Source organism: Brassica napus, chromosome A7, assembly GCF_020379485.1.
Source record: "Brassica napus cultivar Da-Ae chromosome A7, Da-Ae, whole genome shotgun sequence".
Taxonomy (NCBI): domain Eukaryota; kingdom Viridiplantae; phylum Streptophyta; class Magnoliopsida; order Brassicales; family Brassicaceae; genus Brassica; species Brassica napus.
In genome coordinates this window covers 17,604,193-17,623,637 of record NC_063440.1, presented here as the reverse complement: position 1 = coordinate 17,623,637, position 19,445 = coordinate 17,604,193, and the positions used below count along the sequence as shown (strand labels likewise).

The 19,445-nt window shown below is 30.9% G+C and overlaps 2 protein-coding genes and 2 long non-coding RNA genes across 4 annotated transcripts; 1 reads left to right on the top strand and 3 right to left on the bottom strand.

Moving 5' to 3' along the window:
* Nucleotides 1-94: 94 nt before the first annotated feature.
* On the bottom strand, nucleotides 95-1,594 carry LOC125576615. The gene is made up of 2 exons (XR_007315041.1): nucleotides 589-1,594; nucleotides 95-344 (listed from the first exon to the last, which is right to left on the bottom strand). It is a non-coding gene; the product is annotated as an uncharacterized LOC125576615 (long non-coding RNA).
* A 1,744-nt stretch (nucleotides 1,595-3,338) lies between these two features.
* LOC125576614 lies at nucleotides 3,339-3,980 on the bottom strand. The gene is made up of 2 exons (XR_007315040.1): nucleotides 3,857-3,980; nucleotides 3,339-3,605 (listed from the first exon to the last, which is right to left on the bottom strand). It is a non-coding gene; the product is annotated as an uncharacterized LOC125576614 (long non-coding RNA).
* A 7,132-nt stretch (nucleotides 3,981-11,112) lies between these two features.
* Nucleotides 11,113-13,030, top strand: LOC106445925 (adenylosuccinate synthetase, chloroplastic-like). Its single transcript, XM_048737063.1, has 2 exons — nucleotides 11,113-12,572; nucleotides 12,660-13,030. The coding sequence occupies exons 1-2, from the start codon at nucleotides 11,271-11,273 to the stop codon at nucleotides 12,828-12,830; spliced, it is 1,473 nt and encodes a 490-aa protein (XP_048593020.1). The 5' UTR covers nucleotides 11,113-11,270; the 3' UTR covers nucleotides 12,831-13,030.
* A 3,934-nt stretch (nucleotides 13,031-16,964) lies between these two features.
* On the bottom strand, nucleotides 16,965-17,601 carry LOC106356844. Its single transcript, XM_048737062.1, has 2 exons — nucleotides 17,478-17,601; nucleotides 16,965-17,269 (listed from the first exon to the last, which is right to left on the bottom strand). Exons 1-2 carry the CDS (start codon nucleotides 17,584-17,586, stop codon nucleotides 17,040-17,042), a joined length of 339 nt encoding a protein of 112 aa, XP_048593019.1. The 5' UTR covers nucleotides 17,587-17,601; the 3' UTR covers nucleotides 16,965-17,039.
* Between the last annotated feature and the right edge of the window lie 1,844 nt (nucleotides 17,602-19,445).

The window sequence follows — 19,445 nt, the reverse complement described above, 5'->3', positions numbered from 1 at the left end:
CTGACTTGAGTCAATTCTATTTACTACAATATCGACTATTTTAAGTAGAAAACAGAGACCTTCCAAGAAAATATTTAGGCTACAAAAGCGCTAATTTAATAAATCATGTTTTTATTTCATTACCCAGAACAACTACGATAAAATAGTAAATATTTTTAAATCTTAAATCCAACTCGCCAAATATCGAGAGTATGATCAATTATCATTGAAGCAACAGCAACGACCATTCCTACACATTCCATGATCGTACCCTTTGGGTATGCAGTCAGTGAAGCATGCGTGATCATCATAGATTCCACCACATTGGTGAAAACAACGGGTAGGTAATTTGGCTGGTTCGATCACTGCACATATATATACAACTCTACGTTAATATTATAATCTATATTTACATGTCAAAATAATGTTTTTTCTCTCGAAGTTCCTTAAACAATATACATATGCATTGCCATTTATGCACATAGTATATAATTTTCTATGAGTAAAATTTATAGGGAAACTAATCAACTACATTAACGTTAATGTTGTTCTTAAAAATGAATAAGGATAAATGAAACACAAAAGCATCATTCGTAAGATACAACATACCTGACACGGCCGAAACGTTGTTGTAAGACATTGAAATTGCTAATACTATTAGCAGAGACAGAGTTAGAGAGATTCTAGTGATACCCATTATGTGTAGTTTTAGAGTATTGTACTACGAATAAAATTTGTTCTATTCTATTGTTTCTGGTCAACCGTGAAGAATTGTTCTTTTTTATAGAACTCTTTTCGCAAGGAAAGTCTCAATTTTCAACCCTGCACTTAATTTACAGTAATAAAATCTTCCATATTTGGTAAAATATTTTTATATTGGGTAAGAGAAGTATTAAAATATATTGTATGTATATATATTCACATTTATGGAGTTGACTAGGTATATTGTTTTTGCATGACAGTCAAAGTTTCTTTTGTTATTATTTGCTATTTAGGGTATTATATATATTAGCTGGCAGAATACTGTACAGTGGGCTGGACTAGGGGTGGGTACCGAGCTCCGGATAATACAATAATTTTCAGTATTTATGATTTATTTTATAGTTTACAGATATTTGATTTTTTATTTGCTTTGTTTCGAAAAATACAAATATGCAAAAAAAATTATAGATATTTACGAATATTTCGTCCATATAATTTAATACAAATAAATCTATAAAAAAAATTATACAAGTTTGCTTTCATAAAAATATCGTTTACATATCATAAAAAAAAAGAAAATAATAGTGAAACTATATGTTCTATAAATTTTAAAAATTAATTATTATTTCATAAAACATAAAATTTTAGTTTTAATAGAGATTTTATATTTTATTAATTTAATAATATGTAAGTAATTCAATAATTAAAATATTTAAAATTATATGTTCAAAAGTAATAATTATATAAAATTATACATTTACAACTATCTATTTAATTATAGATATAAAAAGGAGTGGAACAGATATTTGACCGTGGAATTTTTAGTATTTGCGATTTAGTTTATTTTTAGTATCACACATCACCTTTATGATTCATAAATATTTTCTGGTTTATTGTTTTAAATTATATCTCATAAATATTTTAAATTTTGTTTACAGTTTTTAAATTTTACACATAAAGTTAAATAAAACTTTAAAATAATATTTAAAATATTTTAAGCTAGATTTAGACAACAATAATATACAAGAAAAAATTTAACAAAAAGATTAAAAAAAATTACATGAAGACATAACTATTACACAAATTTAAATATTACAACACTACTAATAGTCAGGTAAGTTTGATCCGGAACCTTCAAATTTTTCAAATATTGTCCCCTTTTTTTTGTGTAACTGAAGATGGTTGTTGTTGTTGTTTTTAATGTCTTTTTTCGTACAATTCTTTCTTGTTCATATTGAATATATTCACGAGTATTAATATCATCGGAAAAAATTAGTCTTTTAGCAATATTTTATGTTTCTCTTTTACTTTCTTGTTCCGATCTAATGTTTTACAAGTATCAATATTACCCGATTTCAACAACTTTTAGCTCGTAATCTACAAAGTAAAAATGAGAAGAGCCATTTTTATTTTGAAATGCACTAATAGATCATATATGCATTACGAAAATCATTTTATGAAATAATATGCTATTTGGTTGATGTTTAATATTAATTAAGTTATTTTTATTTAAATTTTTAGTTTAATAAAATATTTTATTAATTAATATTGTTGTAATATGTTTATACATGTGCTAGTTATTTACAAAAGTTTTATGAATTCAAATTAGTTATGACAAATATAAGGATCATATTATAAAATATAAAAAATTTTGAAATTGAATTTGAAGTTTTGATTTTGGAGAAGAACAACTTTAAATTTTAAATATAAAATTTTGGAAACTTCAAAATAGAGTTTTTTTGGGAGATGATATAAGAGACTGTGGCGAGGACAAAAGGAGATACGGTGGAGAGAAAAGAGAGAAGATATTCTGTTTCATTTCCAAGAAGTTGAAAAAGCAAATACGATCTAGAAACTAAAATTCTAAACTCCCAAATCGAAGTTCGCCAAAATTTGGAATGATCATCATATATGTTCGCAGACATTCTGTGAAACAAACGAACTGTCTCACAGAAGATTCCTCCGTCGGATTTTGGCGGTGAAGAGCTACTGACATTTGCGTGGTATTATTGGTTCAAACTTTATTGCGCCAGTTTCGGCATGGCATTTAAAGGAGCCAACTTCTAGCGTGCCCCAAATGTAAAATGCCAAATCTCCTATGGGTTCTTAGAGTCTCCTATACCTTTATTTCATAATTTTTTTTTTAATCAAAATCTAAACTCTCAAATCAAATCCTTCTCGGTTATCAAAACTAAACCCTAACCCCCCCTATGGATTAGTGAACCCATGGGTAAATATTTAAATTCTATACTTTTCAAATTCAAAAAAATATATTTTAAAATCGTTTTTAAGCATATTTTGATAATTTTTTCGAAAATATAGAAAACAACGTTTTTGGATTTTTGAAATATTTTTATCAAATTGTATAAATCAAATAAAAAATATTAACGTTTTCATTTTAATTTTATGATTTTTCGTTTGACATATAAAATTAAAAGAACAAAAAGGTCCTTTTGAGATTGTGTTATTAGATATAGGGGTATGAGAGGAGATGATTCCATTTAAAGTGACTTCAAGCAATGTTGGTTTTGGCCTTTGGGAACATTAAAAGAAATTTAACAATATTGAGATTATCCTGAATTAAAATTATTTACGAGTTATTTGAGTCAACTCTAATTATTACAACATTGACTATATTTAGGTTGCAAATGCGCTAATAAAATAAATCATAATTTTATTTCATTTTCAAGAAGTTGAAAACAATGAAAAGCAACAACGATTTTTTCATAATACTTAAAATACCAAATTCAATTCGCCAAATATCGAGAGTTACGTTCAATTATCATTGAAGCAACAGCATTGATTATTCATACATAATCCATGATCGTATTTTTTATGTATGCAGTCAGTGAAGCATGCATGATCATCATATATTCCACCACATTGGTGAAAACAAAGAGTAGATTTTTTTGCTGGCTCGATCCCTGCACATATACAACTCATCATTAACATTATAATCTATTAGGTCCAAACAATGGGGTTTTCTTCTCAGAGTTAGAAAAATTTACATATACACTGAAACACACATTATAAAATTTGTTATTACTAATTCTATACTTTATAAAAATTATACTAACGTAAATATTGATCTTAAAATGAATAATTACTCTTTTTAAAAAAGAATAAATATAGCTAAAACTAAAACATCAGAGATGTTTTGTAAGAAACAACATACCGGACACTGCCGAAACGTTGTAAGGAATCGAAATTGCGAATACTATTAGAAGAGAAGTAGTTAGAAAAATTTTAGTGATACCCATTTTGTATTGTTATAATATTAGTTGTACTAAGAAGAAAATTTGTTCTGTAGTATTTACTAGTCATCCATGAAGAATTGTATTTATAGAACTCTTTTATCAACGAAAGTCTCAGTTTTCGAATTCCACATTTAGTTTACAGTCATAAAATCTTCCACTTTTGCTAATATTCTTTTATTTTTGGAAATAGAAGTATATACACATTTATGGAGTTGACTAAAGAAGTATATTTGCATATAAGATATATTATTTCACGAGAATTTATGGAAATACGGAATACGATGTACTCAGTCAAAATTTTTATTTTGTTATCATTTGCTATATTAGACTGTTTTATTGATTATTATATCCTCCTGTGATTTTTGGTTACATGTCGATCAATGTTGAAGATTTAAGAAGTTGTTATAATTTGATTTTTCATCGTTGTAATAGAATAATTAATCAGACGTTAAAAAAAAAAGATCTAAAACATTAAAAGTAAGTTTACAACTAATAACATCATTTGCCATATAATCTAGGAGAAATTAGATGTTTATCACTTTCATAGTACCACTTTTCATTTTTACCACTACTAAAGAGACATTTTCAAAAATACCTTCTTCATTAAGTGACAAAAGACTCTTATGCCCTTGTTATTTATATATAATAAATAATTATTTAAATAAAAAAAGTAAATTTTTTTATGTTTTCGAATTATACTTTTTCAAATTTGAACTTTTTTATAACTTTTTTTTTGAAATTTTTTTTTGAAATTTTTTTTTCGAATTTTTTTTATTGTTTTTTTTCAAATTTCTTTTTGAAAAACGAAAATTATGTTTGAAACTATTTTTTATATATATTTTAAGTATTTATTTATATATTTATTAGAATCCTAAATTTCACATTCCAAAAACCCTACCCCACCTCTCAACTCTAAATCCTAAGTCTAGATTAGCTAACCACAAGAGTATAATTGTATTTTACCTTTCATTAAAAGTGAGGGTAAAAGTGGTTAGTGTAAACATGAAAAGTGGTACTACGAATGTGTTATTTGTGGCAATTTCCCTATAATCTGAATAATATTACAAATAATAATTTATGTTAACTAATTGTCAAAATTATAAAAAAAAATAATAATGTTTGAACAATTATTTTCAATATTTACAAAATATGTAATATAATGAAAAAAAATTAAAAAAAAAAAAAATATAATATTTTATATTTTGCATCATGAATTATACATGTATATAATTATATAATAACTATTAGATCTTATAACCACACATTTTTTCCAATTTTTTAAAATTATTTATCATTGCTTACAAAATTAATTTATCAGATTTTAAAACTATTTATAAGACCATGTAAATTATTTATAAAAGTATAAATCCTTCTATATATTAAATAAAAATCACTTAATTGAATTTTGCTTATGTATCGATCACTGGTAAAGTCTTAATGAAATTTTTATAATTTAATTGATAGATGATTTCTTAATTTTATTTATTTTAATTAAATCTTTTTTTTTGGAACACTTATTTTAGTTCGATCTAAAAATAAAAATAAGTCCATTACAAATTAATATCAGTTGCCAAATAATCTAATAATATTATAAATAATGATTTATGGTAACTAATTGTTGAGATTATAGAAAGAATAATAATGTTTGATCATTTTTTATAAACTATATAATATAGTGAATCAAAAAATTTGTATACAAATCAATATAATAAATTTATATTTTACATAAAAATTTATATTCGTATAAGTATATAACTATAAGATTTTGTTAAATTTTGTTAATTATAAGATTATGCATTTTATATAAGATAATCTAATGTATTCACAATTTTGTTGATTTTTATGTATTTAAAATATACTTATATGTTGGACATGATATAAGAAGATGTATATACTCACAGAAATTGTTTTATTAGTTTAAAAATGACAAAATTTTATTCTTAGTAATTATAATGTAATTTATTTGTTGTTAGTACTTTTTATTAAATGTAACTTTTAAAAAATTGGGGGTTTTAGTGGATATTGAAAATACAAAAATATATTCTACACAAATGGATCTTGTGGGTAAAAATCGGGTTTTCATTTATAAAAATAAACATGGCCCAATATCATAAAATATGATTTTATGAGTTTCCCAAAAACAAACTAGAAAATAGCGTTTTATTTTTAAAAGATTTCTCGATATGTTCTGAAACCCTTCCGACCATTGTATTATTGCAATAACCGTTAAATCTATAATAAAAAATTGTATAGACTAAATTTTACAGTACATATATTAAAGCTATAATCCAACCAATTACTTCCATATCTGTGTTGTTTGTACTCATCATTGTATTTTTTTTCCTTGTTTTAACTACTTTTATAGTTTTTATATTGTCTACACTTATTGATTTAATTAGTAGAGGTGAATATTAGAGTAGGTTAATTTTCCTTTTTTCAGCTAACACTAATTATAGGTTGATCCATTTGTTTCTTCTTTTCTCCGGCGATAAATGTTTTAGGTAGATCCCGTGTATTTTTCATTTTTTATTTTTCTTGCTTCAATGATTTTTAATAGATCTCATTATTAATATTAGAATATTCTCTCAATGGTATAGAATTGTAATTATAGTGTTAAACTATGAGCAAAATCTTAAGATGTATTTTGCTTTAATAATACAGATAACTGTTATTGTATTATAAACTGATTATATTATCCGTTCAACCAGATAAAATGACTCGAAGTATAAATTATGAAATTGTTCAATTGGATTTCGGTTTAATGATTGGGATTGTGTTTGTATAAAAACAATCGTACAGATGTGAAACCAAATTTTGTATGGACCGTTTTTTGAAGGCTCTTTGTTTTTTTCTTGATCAAAAAGGGCTTCTTTGTTAAATCCGTTTGTTCATACCCGGTTCGACATCTGAAGTAAAGGGCAAAACAGTCATTTTAATTTCACCTGAGGTCAGTTTGAAACAATTTTTGTCTTTACACATTACTCAAAGTCTGCTGGCGAACCCTAAAGCAGAACCGGTTCAATAGTGTCATGGGCTTTGGGGCAAACAAACATTTTAATTTTCAAACTATTATTTTTTTAAAAAAAAATCTGATAGATATATGTTATTTTTTAAAATACCAAAAGTATTTTTTAAAATAAATATATGAAAATAAAATAATACTTTCATATAAAAAAATTTGAACCTCTTTTTTATTTTTAATATAAAAATACATGTAATTTTAAAAAAAACCGGACTTTTACCTGTTAAGAAATATGGAGACAACGGATTGGGCCCGGAGCAATCACTCGCCCTCCTATCTAAGCCGGCCCTGCCCTAAAGACTTTTCCTCCTATCTCTCTCCAAAAATGTCTCTCTCCTCTCTCTCTCTCTAGACTCTAAGCCACGATTCGCCGTCGGAGCTCCATGTTACCACCATTATCCACCGCTTCACCACCCCCGTACCTTCATCCCCTGCTCTCCTAAGCGTCACACCATCTCAGCGTCACTAAGCGTCACCGCTGAATCATAATATAACTTATTATTTTGCTTATATTTTTCTTATATATCTTGCTTGTTTGTTTTAGCTTTTGACTATGTATTTCTTTGTTCTTACTTATTTTATCAGTTGATTGTTATCAGTATGTCATGTAAATACATAATAATATTTAATGAAATAAGTTGAAGATAAAGGAGCGAATGACAATTGATATATATACTCTTTTTATACAAAAATGCACTAATACTCGAATGAAATATTGATAGGAAAAATAATATACTGAAGGTAATATTTAAATGGAGTATACATAACGCAAAAAGGAGATCTTACTGATTCTTACCGGAAGGCCTTTGCGTTATCACAATTACGCTGAAACAAAATAATGACAAAAAGGGATTCGAGGGTTTTGAAATTCTGGTGAACCTTACATTCAACTTTTATAATAACATGGTTTTATGATTTTTTCATGTTAATAACAATATTTCTAAATATTTTATAGAGTCACGCATACCATACAACAGGATGCTATAACCTCAGATGTCTGGGGTTTGTTCAAACGAGTAGAAGTATTGTTATGGGAGGTGCCATTAGTCATGTTTCTGTCTTTGGAGATAGACAATATGAAATCACCGTCCACGTATGGAAGGTAAGATTTCAATATGTATCTACTATATATCTAAAATATGATATACATTCATTTTATTAGTATGTTACAATTAACAACATAAAAAAAAATTATAGGATCAAAAACAAGGAAACTGGTGGTTAAGTTTAGGCCCAGAAAACTTGATAGTAAGATATCGGCCAGGGGAGCTTTTCACAAATCTAGAATATACAGAAAATGTGCAATGGGTAGGTGAGATAGTAGACTCTCATAGTTTTGGCAGAGACAGGGAGACAGAAATGGGCTCAGGCCACTTCCCTGTGGAAGGTTTCGGAAAAGCTTGTTATTTTCGGAATCTTGAAATTGTGGGTAGCAACAACTTCCAACCGGTTCAAAGTTTAAAGACAAATGTGGACAGTAACTATTATGATGTCAATTATTTGGACACAGACGACGAGTGGGGAGTTCATTTCTTTTACGGAGGACCTGGATTTAGTTATACGCATTCGTCCCTCGGAAACTAAGATTGTACACAGAGACGACGAGTGGGGAGTTTATTTGTTTTTGTTTTTGTTTCTTTTTCATCATTTAGTATTTTTTATGTATAGCCTCTTTTCATATTTGTATTTGTTTGGTTGAGATTTTTAAGCTGTAAAAACTGTCTGTAACTATATGTGACAAAAAAAAAAAACTATATGTTTAGCCATAAAGAAGGGGGTTATCATTCTATGATTTAGTAGCAGTTAGGTCATTAATAAACACAGCATTTATTTTTTGAAAATTCTCTGCATGGGTTTAGGAATCCTAATGAGTTATGAGAATCTGCAGGTATGTTCTTACAGAGATACAGTTAAATCTTAAGGAATCCTGTAGATAATAGCTTCAATGCTAACGTTCTCTTTAGACTGTGAGCGTGGTACTACTGGTTCAAAGTTTAGTGCGCATGACGTTTAAAATGACTAAGCAATGAATGGTTTAGCCGTTTAGGGTTTATACTAAAATATAATTTAATCTTGACATTCTCTTTACCTTAAATGAGTTGATTGAGTGATTTGAGTCAAACATATTTGCTACAATATTTGATTATTTTGAGTAGAAAACAGAAACCTTCCAAGGAAACATTTTTAGGCTGTTAAATCGCTAATTTAATAATTCATATAGAGAGTATATATGTTGACATGGTTAACCTTCATGTGTATAAATTATGTACGTTAAATTGTTTATTATTTAATCTTGAAATCTCTTTTTGTTTTAATCTTGGCTGGTAATAATTATAATATAAATAAATACAACAAGCAAACTGAATATAACTTATTATTTTCTTATATTTTGCTAATTTTTTTTCTTAACTTTTGATTTTATATTTCTTTGTTTTCACTTATTTTTATCAATCCATTGTCATCGATCAGATGTTCTGTAAATGCAAAATAATATTTGATGAAATAGTTTGAAAATAAAAGAGAGAACAATTGATATATATATCGAAACATTGGTATAATCTATTAGTAATCATGAACACAATCTGATGATGTTTGAACACAATCTATCTTGTAATTTGTTTGTGTGTATACACAATCTGAACACGACAACCGCATACCGGACAGCTCTATTATTCAAGTGATCTTGAACAAAACCAAAAAGCTGTATTTTTGGTCTTCTCAAATTTTGAGGGATTCCCAAATAAGATCCTATACCGCCTAAATTATGTATCCCTAAAACATCTCGTAGTTTATGTCTGATGGGTTCTTCAATCTTGTGACCAAATTGAATCGAATAATACCAGATTAGAATAAAAGTTAAGAAAGTGATGTTTACAATACCAGTTTCATTTGCCTCAACCGAAAGAAGTTTCTCAAAGTTGAGGTTGATAAAAACTTACTTACGGTCAGCTATGTCACACAAAAAAAATTAAATAGTTTGGCTATGTTATCGATAGAAAAAAAATATGATCAAAAACTTTGATTATGAAAATTTGATGGATGATTTTGCATGAAAAAATGTAAAAAAAAAATCTATATTTAAAAACAGATCATTTTTATTAGTTTTGAGGATATTGTCATTTTATAGTGTAAACTTGAGTTTTTATCGATAATTTTTACGTAGTGTTAAAGTCCTTATTTTTGTAGTTCGTATGGGACTCTGAATATCTCAGGAGCGGCACTGCGGAAAACATACCCAAAATGGCCGAAACATTGGAGTAAGATACCGAAATTGCTAGTATTAGAAGAGAGAGAGATAGAAAGATTCTAGTGACACCCATTATGCAGACCCTGCCCGTAATACTTATAGGCTGGAAGCCGGAAAAAATATTAGGACCTATTACATAGTAAAATGTGGAGAATGTGGTTGGTCAACTGCAAACATCTAATCTCAGACATACAAATTACAATCTCAAACTAACTACCCTACCGGAGACTTTGTAAAATTGAAGGCCAAAATATTAGATATTAAAAAAAAGGCTGAAAGCCAATGCTTCCTCGGCTTATACCCAGAGCCGGTACTACAATTATGTATAGTTTTAGACTTTTAGTATTAGTTTTACTACGAAGAAAAATGTTCTGTTCTATTATTTTCTAGTCATCCGTACTGTATTTATAGAATTCTTTTCTCAAGGAAAGTCTCAATTTGTCAACCCTCCATTTAATTTATAGTAATAAAATCTTCCATATTTGGTTTAAAATATTTTTATTTGCTAAGAGAAGTATTAAAATATATTTGTAAATATATATTTGCATTTTTGGAGTTCACTAAATAAATATATTTGAGAGTCAAAGTTTTATTATTTGGGTATTCTATAAGCTGGCAAGCGCAAAGATCACACACCAAACCAAACCTCACAAATTCAACATCAATTATTCGAAGGGGTAACATGTTAGTAATTGGGTTCTTGTGTTTTAAAACTTTAATCTGGTTATACTATCGGTTTAACGAGATAAAACTCATACCATACTTTCGTTCAGTTGATGACTCGAATTAGAAATTATGAAATGGTTCAGTTAGATTTCGGTTTAATGCATTTGTGTTTGTCGAGAAACAATCGTACCAGATGTGAAACCAAATTTTGTAACACCCGGTTTGACCAAAGAAGCATACCCGGTTCGACATATCTCTTCAAAACATCTTTCAAGTAAAGGACAAAACAGTCATTGTAGCTTCACCTGAGCTCAGTTTGAAACAGTTCTTGTCTTGACACACTACTCAAGTGTGCCGGCGAACCCTAAAGACTTTCCTTCTCTCTCTCTCTCCAAAAATGTCTCTCTCCTCTCTCTCTCTAGACTCCAAGCCACGATTCGCCGTCGGAGCTCCACGTCACCACCGTTATCCACCGCTCCACCACCCCCGTACCTTCATCCCCTGCTCTCCTAAGCGTCACACCGTCTCAGCGTCACTAAGCGTCACCACTGACTCAGCCGCCACTAAGTCACTCGAACGAATCGAATCACTGAGTCAAGTCTCAGGCGTGTTAGGTTGCCAGTGGGGAGACGAAGGCAAAGGCAAGCTCGTTGACATCTTAGCACAACACTTCGACATCGTTGCTCGTTGTCAGGGTGGAGCTAACGCTGGACACACGATATACAACTCTGAAGGGAAGAAGTTCGCTCTTCACCTCGTGCCTTCAGGTATACTCAACGAGGATACAACTTGTGTGATTGGCAATGGAGTTGTGGTTCATTTACCAGGTCTCTTCAAGGAGATTGATGGTCTTGAGTCTAATGGTGTCTCCTGTAAAGGAAGGATCTTGGTCTCTGACCGTGCTCATCTCTTGTTTGACTTCCATCAAGAGGTTGATGGGCTTAGAGAATCTGAGCTTGCTAAGTCTTTCATTGGGACGACTAAGAGAGGGATTGGTCCTTGCTACTCTAGTAAAGTGATAAGGAATGGGATTAGAGTTGGTGATCTCAGGCACATGGATACTTTGCCTCAGAAGCTTGACGTTTTGCTAGCGGATGCAGCTGCTAGGTTCTCAGGGTTTAAGTATACTCCAGAGATGCTTAGGGAAGAAGTTGAAGTGTACAAGAGATATGCTGAGAGGTTGGAGCCTTACATAACTGACACTGTGCATTTTATGAATGATGCTATTTCGAAGAAGAAGAAGGTTTTGGTTGAAGGTGGTCAAGCTACAATGTTGGACATTGACTTTGGTACTTACCCTTTTGTTACTTCCTCTAGTCCATCAGCTGGTGGGATCTGCACAGGTCTTGGTATCGCTCCGAGAGCCGTTGGTGATCTAATTGGAGTTGTGAAAGCATACACTACAAGAGTTGGTTCAGGTCCGTTCCCTACGGAAAATTTGGGGCCAGGTGGTGATCTTCTAAGGTTGGCTGGACAGGAGTTTGGGACTACCACTGGTCGTCCTCGTCGGTGTGGCTGGCTTGACCTTGTTGCATTGAGATTCTCTTGCCAAATCAATGGTTTTGCGTCGCTTAATCTCACTAAGCTTGATGTACTTTCCGACCTTGACGAAATCCAGCTTGGTGTGGCTTATAAGAAGAGTGATGGCACTCGTGTTGACTCTTTCCCTGGTGATCTTCGTCTTTTTGAAGAACTGCAAGTAAGTTTTGTACATATGTTTGACTGACTCCTTTAGTGGATAGTGTAACTTCACTTGTTATAACTCTGTTTATTTGTGAACATGTAGGTTGAGTATGAAGTCTTACCTGGATGGAAGTCTGACATTTCTTCAATCAGAAACTATGCTGATCTTCCAAAGGCTGCGCAACAATATGTTGAGAGGATTGAAGAACTCGTGGGTGTGCCCATTCATTACATTGGTATTGGACCCGGTCGTGATGCCCTTATATATAAATGATTGTTAGGTTAGGCTTTTTTTTTTTTTGGCTCTTCCTCAGACCTACAAACTTGATGTAGCATCAAGTTATTACTCGCTTTGTATCTGTTGCATTGTTTCTTGTATTGGAATAAAGATGAAACTCGTGCGTTAAGCAGTGAGTTTGCTGAATTCTTGAAGTTTACATATTTTATGTTTTGATCTTACTCTATTTCCCATCATGTAAAGATCTGTAGATATTGTTTAGACCTAGTTTAAAAGACATCAGGCTGCAACGAAAAGGACAGTTTCTACGTTTACGGGTCACATGGGTAATGCCTATATCCCTCTTAAGTTTTGTTCAGATTTAGATCAGTGCATGCAGGTGAGCTTTTTGTACGGTGCTAATGGATCATGTGATGTGTCTTTATGTTATTCTGTTTTTGTTGTTGTCTATATGATGGCACGTCTTGTTTTACAGGTTAGTCTGTTCATGCCACCATGGTAGGTAAGCCTTTTGCATGGTTACTTGCACAACACATATAACATTCTTGTAGGAATGTGACATTCACTAGTTTTTACCAACTTTTGAGTTGAAGGATTGACAAAAAAAAAAGAACAACTCGTTCATCGTCAGAAGTACACTGACACATTTTTATTGCTGCACAGACTGAACTGAGAGCATATCACTTTCCAATCATGTTACACTCAAAAACATTAGACTAATCTTAAACCACACGAGTGCTTCTGAATCTGAGATACATCAAGTAGCTTTTCACTCATCAAGTGTCTTATTTTTGTCTTTATCAGAAACTGATTCTGCTGACTGATGCGGCGGGAATCTTGGAGGATAAAGATGATCAGGGAAGCTTAGTGAAGGAGATTGATATAAAATGAGTAAAGAAGATGATCGGATGATTTCAAAGGTCAAGTGTTGTCTAAGGTCGGTTGCTAAAGGAGCTAGGAGCCTAGGACAGGAGTATTATTGATGGAAGAAGACAACATTATCTGCTTCATGAGATTGTTTCTAATGAAGGAGCATGAACTATAATTAGTGTATGAAATTTTTGCCGTAATAGGTGAATGATCGCCAAGAATGATATAGTTCAGGTTCTTATGCCAAATGCTAGTATGATTAAGATGTCAAATCTGTAACTCATGAAAGTTGCCTATCATGCTCTTATCTCTTTTTCTTACTACTTTTACCGTTGCTACTTTTGTCAACCTATGTTCGGTTCAGCTAAGGGTGTTGATAGATGTTGATAGATAGATACATTCTTGGTCAGACTAATACATCCAATAATTATTTTTTGGTTAGATCCGCCATGCTTTGGTAATTTTAAGTGATGCAATCCAAATAAAATTGTTTCATCCAGTACAAACAAAGAAAAATAGAAGCCATGCAATCGTCGAATGATATTCGCTGTGTTTGTTGTCACCTTTGGTATGCTAAACTTTGGTACTTGCCAAACAGATAAATCATAGAAGTTGATGGGGGATAATCTTTTAAAAACTTATTTATGCAACGAAAAGAGTTATTTAATTTAATGGAAACATAATAGACGGAGACATGGAGAACTAACATATTTAATTTTTTCAAAAAAGCACATATATGTGGAAAATCTGCAACCCTCAACGCTCTCTGACAATTCCTCTATCTATCATGCTCGCAATCACACGTTTCTCTTGTTCATCGAGCCAAGCAAGTTGTTTTTCCTGCTGCCCGCATAGATAAGCTAGGACTGGTAATGAACCTATCGAGACTACATTCACAACACCCCAGAAACCCATCCTCTTGAATAAACTCGCCACTGCACCCGCCATAACTGTATCTGCTTGATATGGATCTTGTAGAGTTAGGAATATTATTGGGTTGTATTGTCGCGTTTTATTAAATTATACAGAGCTGTATAAATATATACAAGATTTAAACCTATTTCAACTAGAAATAAAAAGTATCTGAATCGTAGAATATATCTAAATCAACTAATCCTTATTATAATAAATATGATTTATAAAATATTATCGATTTAGGTTTAACAAAATTCACATAATTCAGTTTATATTAATGGTAAGCATGTTATATATTTTGTTTCCTCAGTTATCTCTAAAACACAAACATAGTCATGAAAAAAAAAACATAAACATAGTCAATTCCTAAATTGAATGATAATATGCTAAGATAGAGATAGATTTAGAAAGATATATCAAATTACAAAAAAGGACCGCACATTTATCTTACAGATATTTATTAATACATAAATAATATTAATTCAAAGATCATAAAAATGATTAAATTGAACATTCTTATACATGACAAAGTTGTTTATCAAAATATATATGATTTTTATTGAATTTAGAAAACAAATAGAAACACAAACATAATATTTTTTTTTTGGAAAATCTCTTTATACACTCACTTTATACATTATATTTTTTTATTCATCAGTTATCAAGATCTTAAATTTTAACTTTTTTTTTTAGAAAAAACAATTAAAATTTTCATAAAATGTGACATTAAATTTCATTAATATTCATCAAAAAAACATGGACAACATGAATTTTGTTAGAATATTCCATATTGTGTATATCTTATTCCTATATTCGTGGTATCAATCCCAAATATCTAGGAACTGTTTTGTGTATATAAACTGATGTACTGACTCACTAATTTTCAAAGATCAAAGCTATAGAAGGCTGCATATAACAAGTGCTCTCTGTCATTTGCATTTACCATTGAGAAGATACACTGAGACAGACACAGAGTCTGAGGAAATATGGTTCAGTAACGTCCCACGGTTTTCTGTGATTTCTACCTTTGGGTTGTGTACTCAAGGACTGTTGCAGAAATAAGTTCAAGGCAGTGTTTCGTGATCCAAAAGTAATTCGATCGTGCTAAAATTTGGTTAGGAACTTCATGGTACTACTGACCTGAGATTCCAACGGTTTATTTGTATTTTATTTGAGCTTCTTCAACCCTGTTCAGAATAGCTCATCTGGATTTACAGATTTGACCAGTTCTGGTGGAGACGTCAAGTATTGATTTGAGCAATTGTGGCTAGCTGATGAAACTGTCTTGGCACACTTGAGTTCTCTCAAGTTGGAGAGTCATGTTGATTCATCGGTATGCTATCCAACTTTAGAATCTGAGTTGCAGTATCTAGTGATTTTGTGTATTTATTGATGATATCTTTCTTTCTTTCAAACTTGATGGGAAGGAAATTGTTGAACGTTTGAGAGCTCATGGAACCAAGAGGAGAAAGGGAACAAATACTAAATTTGGTAAAACTGATGTCGGACGTTTTGAAAATCGTGAGGGAGATCAACCTGGGGAATGTTGGATAAATTTGAATCCAATAATTGGACGCACAGATTCCCCTGGCAAGAGAGAAGACACAGAAGGCTAACAAAAGGAGTGCTGGTGATGCAACATTGGTAGTTTCAGTCCCTAAACACCGGAGATCATCTTCTGGCCATGGTCCTTTCAAGTTCTCACATAGTGGTCCACTGAAAGCTTATAAAGAAGAGTTGCATGAAGAGAGGACCACAAACGTCTCCTAATTCAAAACGGGGGAAAAAGATTAGAAAGCAGCGCTCCCCGTAAGAAAAAAGAAAATCAAAGCGAAGATTGCAACTGCTGTGAGAAGGTAAACTTCACCAATAGCATCGGACCGCTTATTTTTATTCTACTCTAGTTCAGTTTATTAATATGCAACTTCTTCTGCCTCTGGATCGGGAAATTGTTCTTGAGTTCATGTAATATGCAACGGAGGAGGTGGAGCACCAGCACTTGTTCTTGAGTTCATCTGTAAGCTCCCTCTTTATAACTCTGGTAAGCATAGCGTTGTCTATCATCGAATTTTGTTTACAAAACAAAAGGCGAGAACTAGGCTTCACAGATCTCTTTCATTTAACATCAATGTGCATCTCTACAAACAGCATGAAAGAGAATACACAGAAAGCTAAGGTTATGGAGATAACATAACGTTCAAAGGGTCTCTGCTTTCATGAGATTATGTCTGATAGTTGTCAACCTATCTGGTTAAAATCAAATAAACAGATTTTGTTTGCGATGCATACAATTTTTTTTTTTAAGTTAGAAACTGTCATGGTTATGTTATCTCTCAACACGTACGCAAATCAGTCAAGCCAATCTCAAACTATGTTAGGAATATTATAGATGGAAAACTAACATATATAATATAGAAAGAAAAAAAAAGAAACCACATGCTTGATAAATCATCATCATCATCAACGATCTCTGATTATTCCTCTAGCCCTCATGTCAGCAACCGTTGCATTCACACGTTTCTCTTGCTCATCAAGCCAAGCAAATTGTTTTTCCTGCCGGAAGTATATATAGGCTAGGACCGGTAATGAACCTATCGAGATTACATCCAGAACACCCAATGGAGGGAGACCCACCCTCTTCAAAATTCTAGCTACTGCACCCGCCATTACTGGATCTGGATCTGATGGATCTACTTAGAGCAAACCAAAGAAAAACACAACACACAGTTAATCCCTAAATTGGATGCTAATATGCTAAGATAGAAACCTATTAGATCTAATCAGACATATCAAAGTACAAAAAGAAAAGGAAGAATCTACACATCTAAATCGCTAATTGGATTGGAAATATTATCATCCCTATCCTATTTTTAACACGAAGGGAGTAAGAAGAAGAACCTGACAAGACTTGAAAGCAGTTCCAGAACTTAGAAACTCTATTCCAGATCCCTGTCCCCTCGTTTCTTAATATATAGCCAACAACCGGTTTGTGGCTTGGACCTCTCATGTTCGGTTATTTCTGGGCCCAACACCCACATTTTAGTCAATGCGATTAAACTCAGAACCAAATTTTCCAAACCGATTTTTCAGCTTTCGGTTTACAGGGTCGGTTAATTTATTGGACATTTAAAATCATTCAGTTTCTATAACATTTTGTTCTCTTTGTTTTGACCAGGAAAAAAAAACACAAGATCTCTTTAATACAATAGAATCTCTCTAAATTAATATTCGATAAATTAATAATCTCTATAAATTAATAAATTTATTCTCAATTTGGACCAGTTCAAAATTTAACACAGATAAAATAATAAGATAATGTTTTTTTGAAAATTATATGTAAATATATTATTCCATTAAAATTATAAATTAATAACTTATATGTAATACATATTTTATATAAGTAAGAACATATCATGATATTGTTTGTTATATATTCACAATGGAATTATCATTATATTTTCTTAAAACTTAATATATTTTTGATGAGATCTAGTAATATTATATCTAAAACCACATTTAAGTTCTATGCAATATATATTATATACACAAAATTATATAATAAAATTAATATAAATGTCCAATTTCAAAAAATAACAATTAGTATCTATAAAATCAAATATATTTTTATCTTAGAATAAATATATCTTAAAATAAGAATTTTAAATAAAAAAAACTTTTGTAAATTAATGTCTCTATAAATTAATAAAATTTCAAAGCTCCAACATTATTAATTTAAAGAGGTTCTATTGTATCTGCAATAAGATAGACATATCGTTTTTGGTAGTGATGGCTTGGGGGGTTAAACCTAGCCTGCTTTGACCCACAACCTAGTGGGTTGAGTGGTTTTTTATTTGAAAAAATGATACTCTTGTTCTACAAGAAAAAAGTATGAAAATGATATAGTTCATTAACATAAACTATATTAAAACATCAATCTGGATTTAAAAAAAAACAAAAAACAAGAACTTACATGTTCTTGGTTGCTTCTCCTGTTTCTTGAATCAAAATTTTGTCTCCATTCTTTGTTACTGTGTGCTCCTTGGGAAGGTTGATCCCTTCTACTGCTTTCATCAAACAAATCACCAAAACATGGTTCATTAACTTGCACCCAAAGTCCAAGGCATCAGAAACTTCTCCTTCAAGTTGAATGTCCTTTCAACAACTACATTGAGTTGCACAAGACCATTATTCAACAGAGTTCACAGTGTAAGTGAACTCTGATGTTTTCTATGTTCACAAGAGCATGGGCTCTGCATCAGACGCATATTACTATGGATCAACCGTGTCAATAAATATTGTGAGTTACGAAATCATTTATGCTTTTTGAACTTTTCGTCTATTTTGCAGTTACTTATGTTAAATGAAAGCCTTTTGTTGTAAAAAAAAAAAAAATGAAAGAGATATTATATCCCATGAGTTTTATCTGGAGTAATCCTAATACTATACCGGTTATTCAAGTTAATTGTTTTCATGGTCATCATTTTTTACATTGACCCAGCTTCTGATACACTTACCGGTTATTATCATTTGTAATATAGATTTTTTATAATGATGTGTGAAGTGTTAAAAAAAAAAATATCAATGTGTTAATAATTAACTATCAATACATGAAAACAAATTGTGTTCGTGAATTTGTGTAACACAAGAAGTCATGTTTCACAATTTAAAAATCATAAAAAGACAAATTCGATAATATATTAAAAACTGAATGGTGGGCACTGGGCCGCAATAAATAAAATATTGTTAATAGGGTCCGACGATAGAAATAGAGATTGGATGACTAAAAACAACCTGAGAAAAAAAAGTGAATCTTTGTTCTAATCCATTCCAAGCCCTTCTTTTCTTTGTATTTATAGCCAACCAACG